The sequence below is a fragment of the Lepidothrix coronata genome, unplaced genomic scaffold, assembly GCF_001604755.1.
Source record: "Lepidothrix coronata isolate B3197 unplaced genomic scaffold, Lepidothrix_coronata-1.0 Scaffold285, whole genome shotgun sequence".
Classification (NCBI taxonomy): domain Eukaryota; kingdom Metazoa; phylum Chordata; class Aves; order Passeriformes; family Pipridae; genus Lepidothrix; species Lepidothrix coronata.
Genome location: NW_016690465.1, coordinates 311,826 through 332,342, shown reverse-complemented (window position 1 = coordinate 332,342; position 20,517 = coordinate 311,826). Strand labels below are relative to the sequence as shown.

At 51.8% G+C, this 20,517-nt stretch overlaps 1 protein-coding gene across 1 annotated transcript in view; it reads left to right on the top strand.

Annotated features, from left to right (window-relative positions):
- Nucleotides 1-20,517, top strand: part of MAP4 (microtubule associated protein 4) — a 133,080-nt gene that overhangs the window by 81,146 nt on the left and 31,417 nt on the right. Inside the window, exons 6-12 of the mRNA XM_017836828.1 lie at nt 3,145-3,255; nt 3,941-4,069; nt 4,605-4,679; nt 5,554-5,682; nt 7,755-8,645; nt 9,014-9,157; nt 9,933-10,082. Coding sequence (XP_017692317.1) covers nt 3,145-3,255; nt 3,941-4,069; nt 4,605-4,679; nt 5,554-5,682; nt 7,755-8,645; nt 9,014-9,157; nt 9,933-10,082 — 1,629 coding nt within the window. The remainder of the gene's footprint in view (nt 1-3,144; nt 3,256-3,940; nt 4,070-4,604; nt 4,680-5,553; nt 5,683-7,754; nt 8,646-9,013; nt 9,158-9,932; nt 10,083-20,517) is intronic.

Sequence of the window (20,517 nt, the reverse complement as noted above, 5' to 3'; positions counted from 1 at the left end):
AGCAAGGCCAAGTCTGGGTCCTGCACTTGGGTCTCAACAAGCCCATGGAACACTCCAGACTGGGCAGAGGGGCTGGAGAGCTGGGAAATGACCTGGGGGTGCTGGTGACAGAGGCTGGACATGAGCCCAGGTGTGCCCAGGGGGGCAAGAGACCAATGGCCCCTGGTTTGTACCAGCCATGGGGTAACACAGGGCAGGGTTTGTACCAGCCATGGGGTGACACAGGGCAGGGTTTGTACCAGCCATGGGGTGACACAGGGCAGGGCCCGTCCCTGTGCTGGCACTGCTGAGGCACCTCCAGCCCTGGGGGCAGTTCTGGGGTCTCCAGTACAGGACATTGAGGGGCTGGAGCGTGTGCAGGGAAGGGAAGGGAGATGGGAAGGGGCTGGAGCAGCAGGAGCAGCTGAGGGAGCTGGGGGGGCTCAGCCTGGAGCAAAGGAGGCTCAGGGGGGACCTTCTGGCTCTGCAAGTCCCTGACAGGAGGGGGGAGCCGGGGGGGGGTCGGGCTCTGCTCCCAGGGAACAAGGGACAGGAGGAGAGGGAACGGCCTCCAGCTGTGCCAGGGGAGGCTCAGGTTGGACATCAGGAGGAATTTCTCCCTGGAAAGGGTGGTGAGGCCTTGGCAGGGGCTGCCCAGGGAGGTTTGGAGTGCCCATCCCTGGAGGTGTCCCAGGAAGGCCTGGCTGTGGCACTCAGTGCTCTGGGCTGGGGGACAAGGTGGGGATGGGGCACAGGGGGGATCCATGGGCTGGGAGGGCTTTTCCACCCCTAATGATCCTATAATTGTACGACAAGAGCAGTTTTTGGTTGACTCCCACTGTTTAACCTCCCCTGGGAGCTGTGGAGGTCGGTGCAAACCTCTCCCAGTCCCTGCCTGCTGAACTCCAGCCGCCCCTGGCTCTGGGCAGGGCTGGTTCCAGCTGTCATGTCGCTGCTCTGCAATGCAGGTCGGGCTGTTCCCGAGCCTCTGGAGCTGCTGACTCTCCTGAAAATTAGATGGTGAACCTTGTATAACCCTACAAAAAGAGACACTTTCACCCAGCAACATCCCCTCAGTTTTCTCTCCCTTTCGAGAAAGCTTGTGGGAAATTGCTCCTGGAGCACCTGAGAAATGGGGCTGCTGCCCAGGTTATCACAGGGCAAAGACACAGGATGGAACTTCTGGGTTTAATATATTTTTGAGTACTGTGGACCTGCTTAATGCATGATCTGAATCGTGGATTTACTAAGAGATTCTGTGAAGAAATGATGTATTTTTACAAGGGTAGGGAATGATTCATGGAAGAACTGGAACAGAAGAGCCACTAATTTGTAGGGTTTTCCCTCCTGCCTCTTTGTGGCTGCAGGAATGGGATGCTGATGTTGTTATGCTCAAGAGCCAGATGTCAAAGCTGTTGATTAGGAACAATTTACATACCTGGCCCATCAGCCAGTGATCTTGTGGCCTGAATAATGTGAATTTGTGAGTTATTTGTTGCATGAAACCACATTTCTTTAGGTTTCATGTCCTTAGAGCGTCTTGCAACCAAAACGTTCTTCCACTTCTCCCCTTTTTCCCTCTGGAGCAGAGAGAGGGTTTAATCCCAGCTGCCCATTTTTCCCACATCATCCAACTGCTGGACAAAGAGGGAAAAACAGCAGCATCTCTTTTAGTTTTTAAATTGGTTTCAGTCGTGATGATTTTATTTGGTTTTGGTTTTGGTTTTTTTTTTTGTTGTTTTTTTTTCCCCCCTTGTTTTTTGGGGTTGTTTTTTTAATTGGAAAAAGGGCAGTTGTTTAGTCCTGGCAACGCTGATGTAAACAGCTTGAATTTAAGATATTCTCCACGTTGCTCTGGGGGAAGATGTTGTCTTGGCATCTCAAATGGTCTGACAGGTTTCTAATTCCCTCAGCTCACCTGATTTTGACATCTCAGAGCACTGTGGGCATGGGAACACCTGAAGCTGGGCTGTTGGCCCTGCAGGAAGCACATCTGGCATGAAAATGAGCAACAGCCTTCAATTGAATCCCTGTTAATTGGGCACCTGGGAGAAATCCAGGCAGTGTCTGGAAATGGGCTGTGACAGGAATTTGGTGAACGGGGAGTCCTTTGGCTCCTGGGTGACACAACATGTGACAGAGTTTGGGAAATGTCCCTCACCTCTGAGAGGCTGTGCCTGTCCAGAGAAGTGCCATGGGCACCTGGCACAGGCCAGGCAGGTGTGCCAGGAATCCCCCATTCCTGGCCCAGGAAGGGCTGTATCCCAGGGACGGGTGTGAACCCACAGCCTGGGCTGATCCCACAGAGGGGCAAGGGGGGATTCTGCCCCTGTCTCAGCTGAGACCCCCCTGCAGAGCTGCTCCAGCCCTGGGAACAGCAGCAGGAGGACGTGGAGCTGCTGGAGAGAGTCCAGGGGAGGCCATGGAGATGTTCCAGGGCTGGAGCCCCTCTGCTCTGGAGCCAGGCTGGGAGAGCTGGGGGGGTTCCCCTGGAGAAGAGAAGGCTCCAGGGAGAGCTGAGAGCCCCTGGCAGGGCCTGAAGGGGCTCCAGGAGAGCTGGAGAGGGACTGGGGACAAGGCATGGAGGGACAGGACTCAGGGAAGGGCTTTAACTGCCAGAGGGCAGGGATGACAGGAACCTTAAACATCTCCTATTCCATGTAGCTGCAAGCTCTGCCCAGCCTTGCCTTGGACACTTCCAGGGATGGAGCAGTCTGCCTGGGACACTGTTCCTTTCCCCTCTGCCTTGTAACTTGGTTAAAATACTGGCCCATCACCCAGTTCCTACTGGGATACAGCTCCTGGCCGGGAGAGCTCACGGGTTCCACTGCTTCCCTTGGTCTGCTCTGGATTTCACTGAGCCGAGCTCAGCTGTCATTCCTTACTCCCGTGAACTGGATGTGTCCATCAGGACACAAGCAGATGATTCCTCCTGGAGAGGAGGAGGAGGTTCTCCCTGAACAGCCAGGACCTAAATGTCAGTCAGCTTTCCCTGGGAAGCAGCCTGAGAACTGTCCCTGGTGGGTGGAAGTCAGAATTCCGAAGGAGTTTGCTCCTGGGGGGTGCAGTGGTGGGGTCAGGAGCACCTTCACCTCCTTTTCTGATGTTCCCCTGTGCCGTGTCCTCCCCCTGGGTGCTGACACCGACCTCGTTGTGTCTCCTCAGACCCCTTCAACATGCACAGAGGGGAGAACCTGCCGGATTTGTCCTTCCCTGCTGACATGAGGAACGTGCCGCTGTTCCCGGGCCACGGGGAAGCTCCCAGAGACATCCTCAGTGAGTTCCTCCCAGCCATTTCTCCCTCCTGGTCGAGCTGGGGAGTTTTCTCTGTTGACTTTCATATATATACAGCAAATTATTAAGGTCTTAAGTTCACAGGCCTTTTCTCCTCTTATTTTCATGTCCAGAAACCAAATACACACCAACTGTTTCCACAGGGTGGTCTTGGGGTTTTGAGCTATTGGATTGTTTTATTAATATTGGATTATTAAGTGACTATTAGCAGGAATTCATGGCAGCAGAAGCAGAAAGCCAAAGGGAAGTAATTTGCCTGTGTTTACTGTCTTACACCTTGTTAAAAAGTTCTACATGAATACAGAATTTATGGTTTGTAAAGCTGAAATAACAGATTTGATACGAACTTGAACTGAAGTGCTTGTGAGCAGAAAGGTCCAAGTGTTGTGTAGACTTGAAATTTAGGAGAGGAGCCATTAATAAATAAAGTAAATAATTCAATAAATAAAGTTAAAGCATTTTATTTTAAACGTTAAAATATTTATTTTAATAAACAATTATTTTAATAAACATTAATTTTAATAGTTTAATGAAATTTATTTTAACAAAATTATTTTGGAAGTTAAAATATAATAAATAAAGTTAAAATAAACATAAATTAATAAATAAAGTAGATTAAAAAAAGTGAAGAGGGCTGGTGATTAACAAAAGGGCTTTGTTTCCTCAGCCCCACACGGCCCGATGATGGTACCTGACCAGCCTTTCTTGGGGCCCATGTATTCTCCTGCAGAGGCTCTGGACCCGTCAGCCTTCATGGGCCTGGATTCAAGCACAGAATTCCTGCAGGACAAAGCAGGTGAGGAGCGGGTGTTGGGCTGTCTGGGTGGGTTTGGAGGGTTTGCAGCTGGAAAATCTGAGTTTAGGAGTCGGGAAGAATCTTGTGGGGGGAACTGATACATAAAAGCGGTGGAGGTTGGAAGGTCTCCTGGTGGCACTGGCAGTGGTTGGTGCAGTGGGATGTGCTGAGGGTGGGGTGAGGAAGGTCCCTTCCAACCCAAACCGTGCTGGGATTCCACAGGAGGAGATCCCACAACAGCTGAGGTTGGAGGGAGACTTTTCCAACCCCCCCCCTGCTCTTGCAGGGCCACTCAGAGCCACTTGCCCAGAAGAGTCGAGGAAAGAAGCTCCTCTTTTGGGTCAGTGCTTGTAACCCTTCCCTGATGGAAGCTTTCACTGGCAATAATGGTGGAAGAGCAGGATTCCTGGTGCCTTTCTTAGAGGGAACTGAAACATCACTCGAGAATGAACTCCCAGACCAGCAGAGTCAAGGCCTTCGACTGGAAAAGTAAAAGCACTTCTGGGGCTGGACTGAGTGTGCTTGTTTTCCACAGGTCCTGAAGAATATTGGATGGGAGCTCAGCAGGACATGAAGGGACCAGATGCCTCTTTCTTTGTTGAGCCACCAGGTAGGAACAGTTTTGTCTTCGCCTGCAGGAGCTGTAAAGCTCTTTCTGAGCAGCAGAAGCAGCTTCTCTGCCTGTCTGCCCTCTCGAGGAACACCAGGCTGTAACGGAGCCGAGCGGGAGCTGACCAAGGAGAACACTGTTCCTGCTTCTCAAATCACTTTAGGATGGAAATGCGTGTTTGAGAAACTGGGAATGGCTTCAGACTGAAAGAGAGCAGGGTTAGGTGGGAGGCTGGGAAGGAATTCCTGGCTGGCAGGGTGGGGAGGCCCTGGCCCAGGTTGCCCAGAGAAGCTGTGGCTGCCCCTGGATCCCTGGAAGTGTCCAAGGCCAGGCTGGACGGGGCTTGGAGCAACCTGGGCTGGTGGAAGGTGTCCCTGCCCATGGCAGGGGTGGGACTGGGATTTTGTGATTAAGTTTCTGGTCACACTTAAATCCTTGGAGCTCCACTGAGATGTTGTTCCATTGGGGATACATCTGTGTTACAAAATTTGATCCCTAATGGGGGTTTTATTGCTGATTTAATGAAGAAGCTGAGAAGAGAATAGTTTAACACCAGTCCTGGTGTTTCTGGAGCTGGTGGCTCCACCTGGGGCTCGGGGTGGATCTGGGAGGCTTTGTAGCACAGCACTCCTCAACTGTGTTACTTCCTCAGGATTTGGGTGTGTTTCCTGGGTGTTGCACAAATTGGTTTCCTGAGGATGGACAACAAAAGGGGATTCTGGTTTTCTCTGCCCTGAGGGGGAGGCTGGAGGGAGGGGTTCACTCCCCAGGGTGGCTGCAGGCACCGCCTGGGAGGGGGACTCACATCCCAGGAGAGGAACCTGTTCTCTGAGAGCTTTCCAGGTGCTCACCCCCCCTTGGTTGTGTCTCCCAGTGCCCCCTGTAACCACAGAAGCAATAAAGGCGAGTTTGCCCGAGAGCCCCCCGGCCGTGCCCCCCGGCTCTGCTCCTGCTGCAGGCTCAGCATTCCCGGGAGAGCCCGGAGCTGCCCACGGACCAAAAGGTAAAGTCCCTCCAGCCTCAGGGTTGGTGCTGGGTTTGGGTCCCTTGAGAGCAGGCTCTGATGGTGGGAAGACATGGAATTGCCTCTTCTGAGGGAAAGGCAGCGAGGGATTAAGGAATCCTGCTGGGACTGAAGGTTTGGGATCCCTGGGGAGTCTTGGGGAGGAGCAGCAACTCTGCTGGACTGGTCAGCTCCTGTGTCCCCAGTCCAGGAACTGGTTTAATGATCCTTTACTGTCTCCAGATTTGAGCTCCAGGAAAATGCTAAGGTGTGTCAAGGACGTGATTACAACGTGGAATCACGGGATTGGGGTTGGAAAAGCCCTCTAGGATTGAGTCCAGCTGTTCCCCAGCACTGCCAAGGCCACCACTAAACCATGACCCAAGTGCCGCATCTGCCATGAGCCTGATCTGTACAGAAATACCTCCAGGCCTGTCTGTGTTAGAGACTCTTTAAAACAAAAGGTTTTTAAGGTATTTGTGCAGAGCATCAGACCCGTGGTACCAGTCGTTGTCCCATTTCCTGATGCTTTATTCCACTAATTCCCCTCATCCACCAGGGAATATCCATACTGCTTTTAAGACCTGTTTATTTACAGTCTTATCCATCTGTAAAATCACGATCTTGAAATTTTATTTTGGAGAAGATCGTGGTGTCACTTAAACCACAGCAAAGGCAAACCCAAATGAGGGTGGTGCGTGATGGATCTTCTTGGTTTGCTTCACTGAAATACTCCTTTTGTCTAAATGGATCCTTAAATACCATTTTAAAAGAGGCCTTTTCCATTTTTCTTATTTCTTTCCTTCTTCAGCTTAAGTACCTAATAGTCATTTTATCTAAATGGATTCTTAAGGACCATTTTAAAAGGCATTTTTTCCATTTTTCCTATCTGTTTCTGACTTCAGTTTAAGTATCTTACTTAGATTTAATACATTTTCCATTGGTTGGGGAGGATATTTTTAGATGTGACTCAAAAAAAAAAAATCAGTAGAAATTTTATTTTTGTGTGGCATCTACTCAGCAGTAGGTGGGAGATGTTCAGGTCATGGTGCTGCAGGACATGGAGGATGGGCAGAGCTTGGGGCTGTGGGAATTAGGAGCTGCAGAAGAGAAATCCAGTGCTCCTAGCACCGATAATTTACACAGAGTTGCCTCTAGAAGAGAAATATTTAATAAAAACCGACTGAAAAAACTCCTTTAAGGGGATTTTATAAAAACAGGAGCTTAAATACAGAGGTTTGATTGTGCTGTGAAGTGACAAATGTTGGTTTGGAATTACCAGCTCAGTGTCTTGGGAGATACTGTGTGGAAAATGAACGAGGCCAGTTTGGTCAGGAAGGAATGGAGGGATTTGGGAATTCACAGGATGACTGTTGTGTCAGGAGTGCCTTAAGCTGCAGCACCAAACCACCCCCTGACAGCACAAACCATGTTTAAAATGAACTCTGTGGCTTTGGAGTGTCCCAGGACTTTTTCCGCTGTTGGAATTCCCAGCTGGGCTTGTAAAGGTGATTCTACATTTTCTGTGTCCTGCTTATAGAGGGAAAAACAGGTTGCCCAGAGAAGCTGTGGCTGCCCCTGGATCCCTGGAAGTGTCCAAGGCCAGGTTGGACAGGGCTTGGAGCAACCTGGTCTAGTGGAAGGTGTCCCTGCCCTTGGCAGGGGGTGGCACTGGATGGGCTTTAAGGTCCCTTCCAACCCATTCTGGGATTCTCTGCAACCCCCTCGCTGTGATTCCTGTCCATATTCTGCTGGAATGTGTTCCTGGCACTGGATCCAGCAGCTCTGGCCCTTTGCCAGCTCCGTGGCACCAGAGAGGTTTCAAACCCAACGAGTCCCTGTTTGGCTGCTGGGTGTTGGGAGCAGAGGGATGTCCCTGCAGCCCGGGGCACCAACGTGGGGCAGGAGGAGCACTCGGGGGCAGGAACACGGGGACAGCTGGGGTGCCCTGGGCTGAGGGGGCAGCAGGGGATGCTGAAGGACAGGGGGAGAGGCACAAAGTCATAAAGCACAGGGTCAGGTGTTTCCATCTGCACTCCCATTGATTCCCGTGCCCTGTGTGTCCCTGGCAGGTGCAGCCCCCGAGGCCACGCCCGTTCCTGCAGAAAAAGCTGGCTCTGTCCATGCAGGAGACACCAGCCCTGCCCAAGCTCTGGATGCTGGATTTGCACCCTCAGCAGCAGCCAACCCTTTCCAGGCCATGGATGTTGGGTTTTCTCCTGCCCCTGAAGCCAAGTCTCCCAAAGCTGTTAATGACAAATCCAGCCCGGGGACAGACCTTGGCTTCTCCCCCACAACAGATGCTCCATCCCACCATGCCATGGATTTGGGGTTTACCCCAGCAGAAGGTATGGAATCCCACCATGCCATGGATTTGGGATTTGCCCCAGCAGAAGGTATGGAATCCCACCATGCCATGGATTTGGGATTTGCCCCAGCAGAAGGTATGGAATCCCACTATGCCATGGATTTGGGATTTGCCCCAGCAGCAGATGCAGAACCTCAACATGCCTTGGATTTGGGATTTGCCCCGGCAGCAGATGCTCCATCCCACCATGCCTTGGATTTGGGGTTTGCCCCAGCAGCAGGTGTGGAGTCCCACCATGCCATGGATTTGGGGTTTGCCCCGGCAGCAGATAATAAACCTAACCACACCATGGATTCTGAGTTTGCCCCAGCAGCACAAGTCAACCATCACCATGCCATGGATTTGGGATTTGCTCCAGCAGCAGATAATAAATCTGACCATGTTATGGGCTCTGAGTTTGCCCCAGCAGCAGAAGTCAACCACCACCATGCCATGGATTCTGAGTTTGCTCCTGCAGCAGAAACCAAGCCTCTTCCCACCCTGGATTCTGGAGCTGTCCCTGCAGCTGACCCCAAAATTGCTGTGCCTGGAGAGCCAGTGACATCTGGGTCTGCCCTTCAGCAGGACAAGTCTCCCTTGGACAAGTCTCCTGCAGGTGAGTCTGTGCCCAAAATCCCAGAGTGACGGGATAATTCAGGTTGGAAAAGCCCCTGACAACCATCACGTCCAAGGGTTGGTTTGCTTGCCCTAAAAGCCCTTGGGGAGAGCTCAGTGCTGCTCTCAGGGTACACAGGAGGTGCTTCCCGGGGGCTCTCCACTGAGAAAATACAGAGCTAGAATTTCTTGATGGTTTTGATTGTTTTCCCTGGGCATTCTCAGCACTGCTCTCTGTTTTTTGGGCAGCCACAGAGACATGCTGGCTCATCCCTGTTCTTGTGGAAAATAAGAATTAAGAGAGGAAGTGGTTTTTATCTCGCTCGATCTAAATTTAAAATGTGAATTTTTTTTTTTTATTCTTTGCAGAAGCAACGGCAAAGGTGGACCAAGAATCCAAAGTCCCAGAAGCTCGTGTGGATCATTTAGAGGACACCAAGGACACCAAACCCCCTCCCAGCCCCTCCAAGGAGCCCCTTCCCGGGCAAACCAACCACCTTCCGGAACCAGCAGGTGGGAAATGCAAAGCCCAGGACAAAACTGGGTCACCAGCTCCTTCTGCCCCACCACAGGCACTGCTTCTCTTTGCCCTTAGCAAAGAAAATGCAACAAAAGTTGAATTTCAAGCAGGTTTTTCGTGTGTGCTGACGAAGGGCTGTTATAAATCCATGTTAACCTTAACATTTGAAGTTACCTTCATATAACTTGTCTTTTTCTTCCTCATCCGTGGTTGCTGTACCAATGTCTGTCATCATCTTCCTTCCTATTTAGAATTTGAATAAAATTAATTACAGGGAGAACTGTTCTCCCATGTAATTATGGCTTATAAATGGAACTTTGGTGTAATTACACGTAGCAAGGGCTGGTGTGGTGTCTGCAGCAATGTACCATGAGGTAGAGATGAATTCAAGGTGCTCAGCATTAGCCAGGGACTCCAGACTGATAATGGAGTTTATTCTGGGTCTGAATTCCAGTGGGAATCTGGGACAGTCTGAATTAGGATGATTACAAAGAGGGAAAAAACCCAAACAAACACCCTGTGCTTAAGCCTGAAACAGTCTCTGCTTCGTGTTTTGCCTCCACCTTGGCATGTCTTGCAAAATGTAAAATTGCTGCTTAAAATCGGTTTGTGAGGAGATAAGGTATGGTAGAAAACCATGTCTCAGAAGCTTCATTCCTCTTAAACATAAAATTAACCCTGTCCCCTTCCCAAGGGACTGTTTTTATCTGCAGCCTCCCTGAATTGCTGAGACCTGAAGCTTCCTGTCCCTGTTTTTTCATGTTCCAGCTCCAGCAGGAGCAAAAGAAGACGTTGCACTAGAAAATAAAGACCTTCCAGAAAAGTCTGTCCCTGCTGTGGTTGTGGAGGCACAAAAGGAGGAACCTGAGCACAACCACGTGGAACCTCAGCAAGGAGAGGCCCTGCCAGAGCCTACAGGTAGGACATGGATAGTGATTCCATTTTTCCATGGAAATTGTCTCCTCTCTGAACTGCTCACCCTTCCCTCCTGGCTGTGGGGCCACCTGAGCAAGCAGGAGTCTCTTTGGTGTGGTTTTCTGAATTCCTGGTGCTGGCCTTGCACTTCCCTCTGGTCCCTGCCCTCTGAAAGACTCTTTTCCCCTCCATTTCCAACTGAACCTCCCCAAATCCGTGTGCTCCAAGTACTTTCTCACTGGGACTGGCTCACAGCTGCTCTGCTGGAGGATGAAAAGCTCACCATGTCTTTGCCATCACCACTGGCTTTTTGTTTGGGTGTTAAAAGGACCATTAATCCTTGCTGCAGTATTCCCAGTGAGGAATTCCAAATTGAGTTGTGTAACTGCCAAGGGAAGGTGTCATTGTTTTCCTGCCTCTCCAGGAGCTGGTGGTGCCACACTGGTCGTGGAGGTGGATTTGTGGGCCAGGGCTAAGTGACAAATGACTGCTGCTCTCTAAAACTCAGTGGCTTTGGAGCTGAGGGAGCCCTGAAGGGACACAGCAGGTGACTTTGGGACACAGGTTCTGCCTCCCACTGCTCCCACCCTGGTGCTGGGGGAAACTTGGCTCTCATCCCCTCCATCTCTTCCAATCTTTCCACTAAACTTCTGTTTTCCCAGTCTGGAAGGATGCCAGCTGGAGATATAAAAAGTCTCTCTCTTAATCTTGTCTTGCTCAGACAAAATGGATCCTTAATGCATTTTTAAAGAGCCGTAGCATGTCCTTACAGGAACTGGTGCTTTTTGGTGGGGTAAGAGCTTCTGGCAGGACTTATTTTTAAAGGGCATTGACCACGTATTGGAAGTAATTAAGTAGGTTTTGGGGGTAAATCATAGAATCATGGAATCAGCTGGGTTGGAAGGGACCTCCGAGGTGTCTCCCCCAGCCCTACCGAGGTGCCTTTAGTGTGGTATCAGTGCTGGAAATCCAGCCCACGTGACTGTACGGCCCGTTTGGGATGGCTGAAGTCACTTAAATAGTATATTTATTATTTTCTTAGCGAGCAAATAGTGGCTTTGATGTTTGAGGAGGCTTCTGTATTCCAGGTCTTCCCACTGCACAAGTCAGGCAAGCTCCCAAATCCAGCGACCGCGGGTTTGGCGGAGCAAAAGCTGCCCCAGTGCCTCTCACAGCTGTGCCAGAGGAACAGCCAGTAGGTCTCCCAGAGCAGAAGAGCCCTGACCCCGTAGTGGAGCTCGGATGTGGTGCTGGAGCCTCCCCTCGCAGGAGGGTCCCACCCAGAAAGGCAGCCCATGGCCCCTCGGGGTCTGTGGAGAGCTACGGGGACCCACCACGGGAAAACTGGGATTTGGAAGGTGCCGTGGTGAAGAAAAAGAAAAAGAAACCCAAACAGAGGAGAAACCAGCTGCCGAGAGCGATGGAGTTCTGGGATGAAAACGGAACCGCCCCCGGAGCTCCCGGGAATTCTCCGTTTGGTGTCGCACTGCAGGGTCCGGGTGTGTGTCCGGGAATGCCGGGACCTGCCTCTGGAAGCAGAGCTTTGGATGTGCCAAAGGATGCTAAAATAACAGCTGGGAGTCATGTCCTGGATGAGCAAAATGCCTCCTCGGTGCCAGCACCAGGACAGCAGGCCCAGAAATCCCGGGTGTTGGATGCCAGGCCTGGGGATGTCACGAAAACAGAGGGAAGGAGAGGTGAAAGCTGGATGCTGGAAGGTGAAGGCAAGAGCAAAGAGGTTCCCTTGGAGCAGGTGGGCAGGACTAAGGTGGGGGAATCTGTCCCAGCAAAGGCACCCACCAAGCTTCTGGAAAGAGATTTTCCTGATAAAAAGGAGAAGAGGGAGGATAAGGAGCCCAGATGTGCCGACCTGGTCAATGTGAGCAAAGCAGAAACTCCCTTACAGAACAAACCTTTGGAATTGCTCCTTCCTGATAAAAACAAGGAGCCTAAAACCACATCTGCCAGTCAGGAAACCCTCAGTGACACTGTCCATCAGCCTTCCTGTGGGGCTCTGGAAGCAGCAGCAAAGAAAAGCTGGGAAAAAAGCAAAGGGGTTGGGAATGAATCCCTCAGAGAGGCTGGGCTGGAGGACAAAGGTCCTGCAGAGCCAAAGGCAGCTGGTGAGACTAAACCAGTGCCAGAGGGAGGACTGAAGGCCCCAAGAGATGCTGCTAAAGGGCCTCTTGCACCCTTGGCTTCCCCAAAGCCTGAGGAGGCTCCTGCTCCACAGGACAGGAAGGCCAACGGTGTTCCCGATGCTCCCAAACATCCCAGCCCTGCCGAGGCACTGGGCAGGGGGGTGGCAGCAGGTTCCCCGGATCAAAACAAAGGGAAAGGATTTGGTGCTTCAGAGCAGCAGGCTGGCAAAGACCCCGGTTTTACACACGGGATGGACAGGCCCAAAAAAAAGCGCGGGGAAGGGAAGGGCAAAAGGGTGAAAAGCTTCCCTGAGCACATGATGCTCTCAGAGGATGGGAGCAGATCCCCTGATGGAGGGAGGGTGGATGAGGCCGGGAAAGAAACAGCTTATCCTGACAGAGACCAGGGTTTCCCTGCCAGGGGACACCCCCCAGGCAGCTCTGCACAGGCCTGGCCTGCAGACAAGCCCAAAAAAAGGGGCAGCGATGGAAGGAGTAAAAAAGGGGAAAGAGGTTTTTTCCAGCAGCCTTTCCTTGAGAATAAGGTGGACCCAAGTGGTTTTCCTGAGCTGTCCAATAAAGCTAAGGAAGTCAGTGATAAGGGCAGAGAGGGGGGTTGTGTCACTGCTGGGTGTTTGCAGGAAGATAGAGCTAAAATGCAAAGGCCAACTGAGGTGGTGCCAGGGGAGATGAAAGAAAACACTGGGAAAGATGAAAAAGCTGCTTTGGGGGCTTTAGCCCAACCTTTGCTGCTGGAGAGCAGGAGAGAGGAAGCCAAAGGTCCTGCCCTGGGTGACACCATCAGCCAGACAGAAGAGGTGGATTTGGGTAAAAAAGGCAGAGAGGCCGGAGGGGCTGCAGGGGAATCCCCTGGGCTCAGCTCCAGTGGGACACGGGAGGCAGAGAAACCCAGGAAGAGGAGCAGTGATGGGAAAAGGAAACAGCCTGACAAGACTTTGGGGCAGGCAGCTGTCCTGGGGGCTGGGGGGGACACGGACCAGGAGAAGGTGGCTGGAAGCAGGAAGGAAACGACCTTGGATAAGGAGGTGTCTGGTTTGGAAAGAGGGAATCTGGCAGAGGTGCTGGGCAAGCCTGAAATCCAGGGTGGCAATAGGAGTGCCCCTCATCAGCCAGTTCTTTCAGGTCATAAGGTGGAGACATCAGAGCCAGGAACAGGCAGTGCTAAAGAAACTTGGCCCATGAATACAGGGAAGGATCCAGGTAGATCCCAGCCTCTCCCAGAGCACAGGGCTGGGACACACAGTCTCACCAGGGAAGTGGGGATGGACGAGACCAAGAGTAAAACTAGAGATGTGAAAGGCAAAAAGGCTGAAAATAGTCCTGAGCTGGGTCCAGGTGACGTCCCTGCAGTGGGAAATGTTAACCAAACTCAATCTGAGAAGGGCAAAGGGGCTGGTTCCGGGACTCCAGAGGCTCTGCTGGGTGACCTCAGCATTCCTGCCAAAGGACAGGCTCCTGCTTTGCCTCTGGAACCACAGAAATCACACACAGGGAGCAAAGAGAAACACAAAAAGCTGGAGCCTGAGTCTCAGCAGCCGTTTGTGCTGGAGCAGAAGGCAGGAGCAGGGACGAGCCCTCCCCGGGACACAGAGATAAGGGACAAACCTGAAGGTCCCAGTCCTTCCAGCAGGGACAGAAATCCTACCCCAGAGCACCCAGCAGTGGCAGATCCCACTTTGGCCCTGGTTACTGAGAGATCTAAAAAGAGGGGTCATGATGGGAGCAGTAAAAAGACCAGAAGTGCCTCCAAGCAGCCCGTTCTTCCAGAGACAGAACCAGACAGGGGTGAAGCACTGCCTGCCCTGGGATCCCAGCTGGAATATGGGATGGAAGACACGGATTTTGTAGATGAAAACAGAAATATTAAAAACTTCCCCACTGGCCCTCAAAAGCTTTGGAATAATAAAGGAAGTGACCTCCAATCCTTGGCTCAGAGCACAGTAACTGACCCTGGGAATGAGGGAGATGCTTCCTCTGGCTTCCCAAAGCAGAGAGATGGGGGTGCAGGGAGTGGGGGGCTTCCTTCCCCTGCTCCTCCTGCTCCTGCTCCTGAAGCACTGGCAGAGAAAAGCAGCAAAGAGCCTGGAGCTGGTGGTAAGGAGGAGATACAGACCCAGGAAGGTTGTGAGCAGCCCATCCATCTGGGACACGAAGGACCCGGAGAAGAGGTTTCAAAGAAAGGTGGGCAAAGCAGAGAGGCTGGTTCCCAGGGTGGCAGTGGGGCAGGGAAACCACTTGCATTGGCTCCTGCAGCCAGACAGCATGTTCAGTCAAAGAAGGATGGAGTTCACCCTTCTCCTGTGGAAAAGGTGGATGATAAAGAAGTAAAACCCACTGATAAAAAGCACAACACTGACAAGGCTTCCTTGGAGAATAAAGCTGGAGGGGCTGAGCTGGGTGGAGGCGAGAGGAGTGAGAAGAGCTCACTCAAACAGCCAGGGAGTGTGGCTGAAGCTGAGGCTGCTCATTTAAATGTGACAGCTGCCCAAACAACCCAGATCAGTCCTAAAGAGAATAAAAAAGGTCCCTCTCAGCCTGCAGAGGAGGGGGATGCTCTTGGTGGCAAGGCACACCCGAAGGAGGCTCCGGTGTTGAAGTCTGAGGTAGATAAACCTCAAGACACAACCAAAGAAAGGGAATCCCAAGACACAACTAAAGAAAAGAAATCTCGAGACGCCACCAAAGAAAAAGAAACTCATGACACAACTGAAGAAAAGGAATACCAGGAAAAAACTAAAGAAAAGAAATTTCAAGACACGAATAAAGAAAAAGAAACTCAAGACACAACCAAAGAAAAGGAATCTCAAGAAACAACCAAAGAAAAAGAAACTCAAGACGCAACCAAAGAAACTCAAGATGCAACCAAAGAAAAGGAATCTCAGAGCACAACTAAAGAAAAGGAATCTCAGGACACGAATAAAGGAGAGGAACCTCAAGACGTGCATAAAGACAAGGAATCTCAAGACACAACCAAAGAAAAAGAAGAAGGATGTGAACAAAAAGCTGTGCAGGAGGCGAAGAAAGAGCGAGTTAAAGCAGCAGAGCAGCTCAAAGGCTACATGAGACCCACCAAGAGCCGGGGGGTGCCGGCGCTGCCGGCCAGGTCAGCTCCCGACAGAGCCGTGCCCAGGCAGCCCCGAGCCCCTGGAGCGCCCCGGCCCCGGCCAGACAAAGGTGTGTGTTTGCCCCCCGAGCTCCCGGCAGGATTAATCCAGGCCTTGCTGTTTGTCAGTGCCTTGGCATGACCCCGGCACCGTTAATCCGGCGAGCGCGGCATGGCGGGGGTTGTGGCTGCTCTGAAGGGGCTCCTGGTGCTGCTTGCCTGTCTCACAGGGCTGATTCCCAAACTCCAGAGGGCTGGCAGCTCGGGCTGACTTCCAGAACTCATTCCCACTTAGTTTTACGTCTGTTGGGGATATTCCAGTAACCCGGCACTTTTGGCTGTCACGGCACCTTGGGTTCTTGTCACCTGGGCCACAAAGGGACCTTCCCCTGTGGTCCCTGAGCAGCTCCATGTGCCACTGCAGGCAGGGCCAGAGTATTCCAGTGGCAGGGAATGTTCTGGGTCGCTGTCGAGGTGCTGGGTTGGTTTGTCCTGCCTCTGACTAACTGCAACCAGCTGCTCCTCCTGCAGCTGGTTCTTGGCTTTGGCTTGAGCTGCCTTGAACCACCTCATCTGCAGAACGGGTCTCCTTCTGGAGTAAAACTCTTTTCTGAAGCAGCTGTAACAAAACAGTGGTGGGGCTGAGGTAAATTTTAAGATTTTCTCTCTCTGTGGAGACTTTGGAGGGGCTGGTTCAGCACCTCCTCGCTGTTCCCCAGGGAACCAGGTCCCTGTGCTCCCGGGAAACGAGATGGAGTGAGTTTCATAGAATTGAAGTGAAGCTCACAGAAGTTTTGAAATGGAGGATATAATGTGGATAGAGGGGAAATCAAAACTATTCCGATGCTTCTGCTGATTCCAAACCTTCCTCAGAAGGAGCTGGCACCTCTGTGGGTTCTGCTCTGCCGAGGTGGGCCGGGAGGTTGATCCCTGCCCTCAGGTGCTCTTGGTTTTTGCCTTGTCATCAGGCATGAAAAGTTTGCTCCTGCTCCTGCGGAGTTTCTTGCTGCCAGTTTGCATGAGGCAGCCACTAACTCACCCAACCAGAGCTCCCGAGTGCCTTAACACGCTGCTCAGGTTTTTGAGAGGTTTTGTAATTTTAATGAGTGTTGCATAACCTGAAGTAGTTCTATTTTCGTGGAAGTGGTGTTCTCTGCATGAACTTGTGCCTGCAGAAGTGATGCTCTTTGGTGCATGATGCAACAACATGAAGGCAGAGCTGAAGGCAGCATCTTTTACAAAAAACAACATTTCTTCAGAGCCTTTCCATTGTGTGTCAGGAGTTCTTGTTCCCCTTTGCTCACTGCTGTATTCAAGGGAGCAGGATTTTAGTGGCAGATCCAGGCAGAAAGGAACACTCCTCCTGAGCATCTCACCCAGGTAACACCAATTGAAGGATTGAAGGGTTGAAGGGTTGAAGGATTCCTGGTTCAGGTAGCAATGTGTGAGTAAGTTGCTCCACACTTTGCACCTGAGAGTTGCCCTGACGTGAGTTTGCACAGGGCTTTGATAAGATTCTGCTGCCTTCATCCTTTCAACACTGTGTAGATTTAACAGTTGGTTGGTTGGGTTTTTTTAGAGGAGCTCAGAATGACCAGCTCTGAATCCACCCAGAGGGTGGTTGGCACTGCCCAGGCTCCCCAGGGCAGTGGGCACGGCTCCGAGGCTGCCAGAGCTCCAGGAGGGCTTGGACAACGCTCTGAGGGGCAGGGGGGGATTGTTGGGGTGTCCTGGGGTAACTGAGCTTGTTCTGGAACTGTTGGTTGCTGTGTTCCCACAGCAGTTTAAGGTGCTTTGCCATCCACAGAATCCTTGAGGTTGGAAAAGCCCTCTAGGGTCACAGATCCCCCCTGTGCCCCATCCCCACCTTGTCCCCCAGCCCAGAGCACTGAGTGCCACGGCCAGTCCCTCCTGGGACACCTCCAGGGCTGGGCACTCCAAACCTCCCTGGGCAGCCCCTGCCAAGGCCTGAAATCCAGACACATCAGCGAGGCTTTTGTCTCCGTTTCCATCCCTGCCCAGCTCCCCACGGAACAGCTGTTCAGTGAGTTGCAAAATGACAGCAAAACCCGTCCTGAATCCCTCAGTTGGCACAAGTGGTGTGGAAGGGCCTTGGGCTGGGACTGAGGGTGGAACAGGGAATTCACACATCAGCTGCACCCGAGTTAAACCAGAGATCAGTGAGGGGAGAGGTGTTGGGATTCATGACCATGATGAATGTGCTTGTTTACTGACAGAGAATCATGGAATTGTTAAGGTTGGAAAAGACCTCAAAGATTGAGTCTGACCATTAACCCCAGCACTGCCAAGGCCACCACTAAACCCCATTCCCAAGTGCCACATCCAACCCCTTCCAGGGATGGTGATTCCACCACTGCCCTGGGCAGAGCTACAGAGATCCAGGAGGTCGTTGTTAAGGTCCAGGTGTCTCTGTGCCTGTCTGTTTGTCCTCCTGTTGTGGTAACCCTTGGATGCTCAGGGGTTTTACATTTTGGGCAGTTGCCAGAACTTGGCCAACACTCACCCAGATTTGCCAGGCAGGACTGTGGAGCTCATACTTGGCACCTGATAGAATCCTCATGGAATGGTTTGGGCTGGAAGGGACCTTAGAGCCCCTCCAGTGCCACCCCTGCCATGGGCAGGGACACCTTCCACCAGCCCAGGTTGCTCCGGCCTGGTCTTGGACACTTCTAGGGATTCAGGGGCAGCCACAGCTTCTCTGGGCAACCTGTGCCAGGGCCTCCCCACCCTCCCAGCCAGGAATTCCTTCCCAAAATCCCACCTAACCCTGCCCTCTGGCAGTGGGAAGCCATTCCCCCTTGTCCTGTGCCTCCACCCCCTTGTCCCTTTCCATCTTTCTTGTCATCTCCCTTCAGGTTCTGAAGCCATTTTTCTTTCCCCTGGTGGGCAGCCAGTGATGTGCTCCCAGATTAAAGCACTGTGGAGGATCCTCTGCTGAAGTTCAGTAATGAAATCCCTTTAGCCAGGCTCCCATGTCCCACATGTGTGTTCTGCAGTAACAGGACACTTTCCTGAGCACGTCAGCTCCTGTGTGTGCTGTTAAAATAGGTCCCAGCACTGTGATGTCCCTTGGGAGTCATGGCAACTGTGATGCTGCAGATTCCTCTCCCTGACAGAAGTTGGATCCATCTCTAAATCAGGCCTTGCACACTTCTGTAATTTTATTTTTTTCTATTTTTGGCTTTGCAGTTTAAAGTTGGGAAACCTTGGCTAAAAGGCTGATCATGCAATTTGAATTTAATCCCTTATCCCTCTTTGGGATTTATTTCAGCGTCTCATTTTTGTTGTTGCCATTGTAGGAACTGCCCCAGCATCTTCTGGAAAATTGGTTTTTTACCTTTTCCTGTCGGGAGGCAGCTGGGAAGATAAACAAAACACGACAGACATTGCCAACCTTCAGCGTGACTGAACCTTTCCGCTGCCTTTGTGTGAACTAAAACTAAAATTGGGAATGATAGGTAAAAAGCAGGGTCCTAAATTCTGTACTTCCCAGCAGGTGCCTTGGCCAGTGCAGGGCTGGGAGTGAGGAATGTTTAAGGGAGGAGATGGTGGAAGGTTTTCCCTCAGCCAGGGTTGGGCCGTTTGGTTCCGCTGTGCTGCCGACTTCCCTCTCCCTCTGCTCCCCAAGCTGTATTTCCACATGGAGCCTGGAAAAAGACATTTTTTTTCCTCCAATCTGTCCTTAGAGAATAGTCCATTTTAAAAAAAGAAATCAATTTGTTTCAGTGTTTTGGGGGCTGTATCCTCTTATGGATTTTGATTTGTGTAATCTGTTCAGCCAGGGGCCATCTCGTGTCCGTGGCAGCCACGCTCCGGGGCCGGAGGCTCTGGGCACAGAGCTCATTGCACAGCTCCTGGTGCTCTAGTCCTGAGTTATCCCCCCACATTTGGGCTGGAGGGGCCTGTTCAAGTGGTCACCTCATCCTTAGATCCCTCTTTTCCTGGATCTCCCATCCATCCCATCCCTGGCTGATGCCCATTGCCACAGTCCCCCTCTGGAATACAGGGCAGATTTCTCAACATCTGGATCCCTTGTGTGTAAATAAAATACATTTGAAGGCAAGAAATCCCCATCCCTGTTTAATGACAGGATTTGCTTTTCTTTTACAGCCACAACAAAGCCCTTGTTCTAAATACTTTCTTTTCCTGACTGTTTTCCTTTAAGTGGGTTCATCATTCCCACAGCAACCTTTCATTCATATCGTGTCTGGAGTTCTCCTGGGGGACCCCAAACTGTAATTGGGTTTGTCTGATGGGAATCAATGGGCTGAGTGAACACTGAACAAGGTGGAACTGCAGGCTCTGACCTGAGATCATCATCCAGCACCTCACAGGAACAGAGGTGCTTTAGCAGTGCTTTTGAAACGGTGGGAACGTCATCACATTTCGGCCTGCTCGTTAATTAAAGACCTGTTAATTGTCCCAGTTAGGTGTGTGAGAGAACTGAAGCCCAAAGGGTGTCACCAGGCAGCTCCCTCAGTGTGGGATGTGTCTGGGAGGAGAACTCTGCCATTCCCAGCTCTCCCCCTGCCCTTGGCCCTCCTGGGTGTGTTTGGTTCAGCTTCAGCAGAAGGTTTGGTTGAGGTGTTGGTTCTGTACCCGAGCTGAGCTCACAGGATGTTTTTCAAGAGCTGCAGCTCACTGATTCCAGGTGCTCAGAGGCCTGTTTGCACTGATCCGACAGATTCATGGAATGGTTTGGGTTGGAAGGGACCTTAAAGCCCCTCCAGTTCCACCCCTGCCACGGGCAGGGACACCTTCCACCAGCCCAGGTTGCTCCAAGCCCCGTCCAGCCTGGCCTTGGACACTCCCAGGGATCCAGGGGCAGCCACAGCTTCTCTGGGCAACCTGGGCCAGGGCCTCCCCACCCTCCCAGCCAGGAATTCCTTCCCAACCTCCCATCTAACCCACCCTCCTTTTTCGTGTCCCACGGCCTGAGGACGTTCATTTGAGGGTTGCCCAACCCAGCTGTGTCCCACTGCACATGCCCAGATGTTTTCCCAGTTGGTTTGGTGCTATTTTACATCCACACTTGGTCTCTCTCCAGCTGGATGGGCTCGTGCCCAGCTCTCACTTTGAGCTGGCACCACCATCCTTGGCCGTACTTCCAGGTTTCATTCCCTTCCTTATTTCATATTCCTGCTCGTCCTTG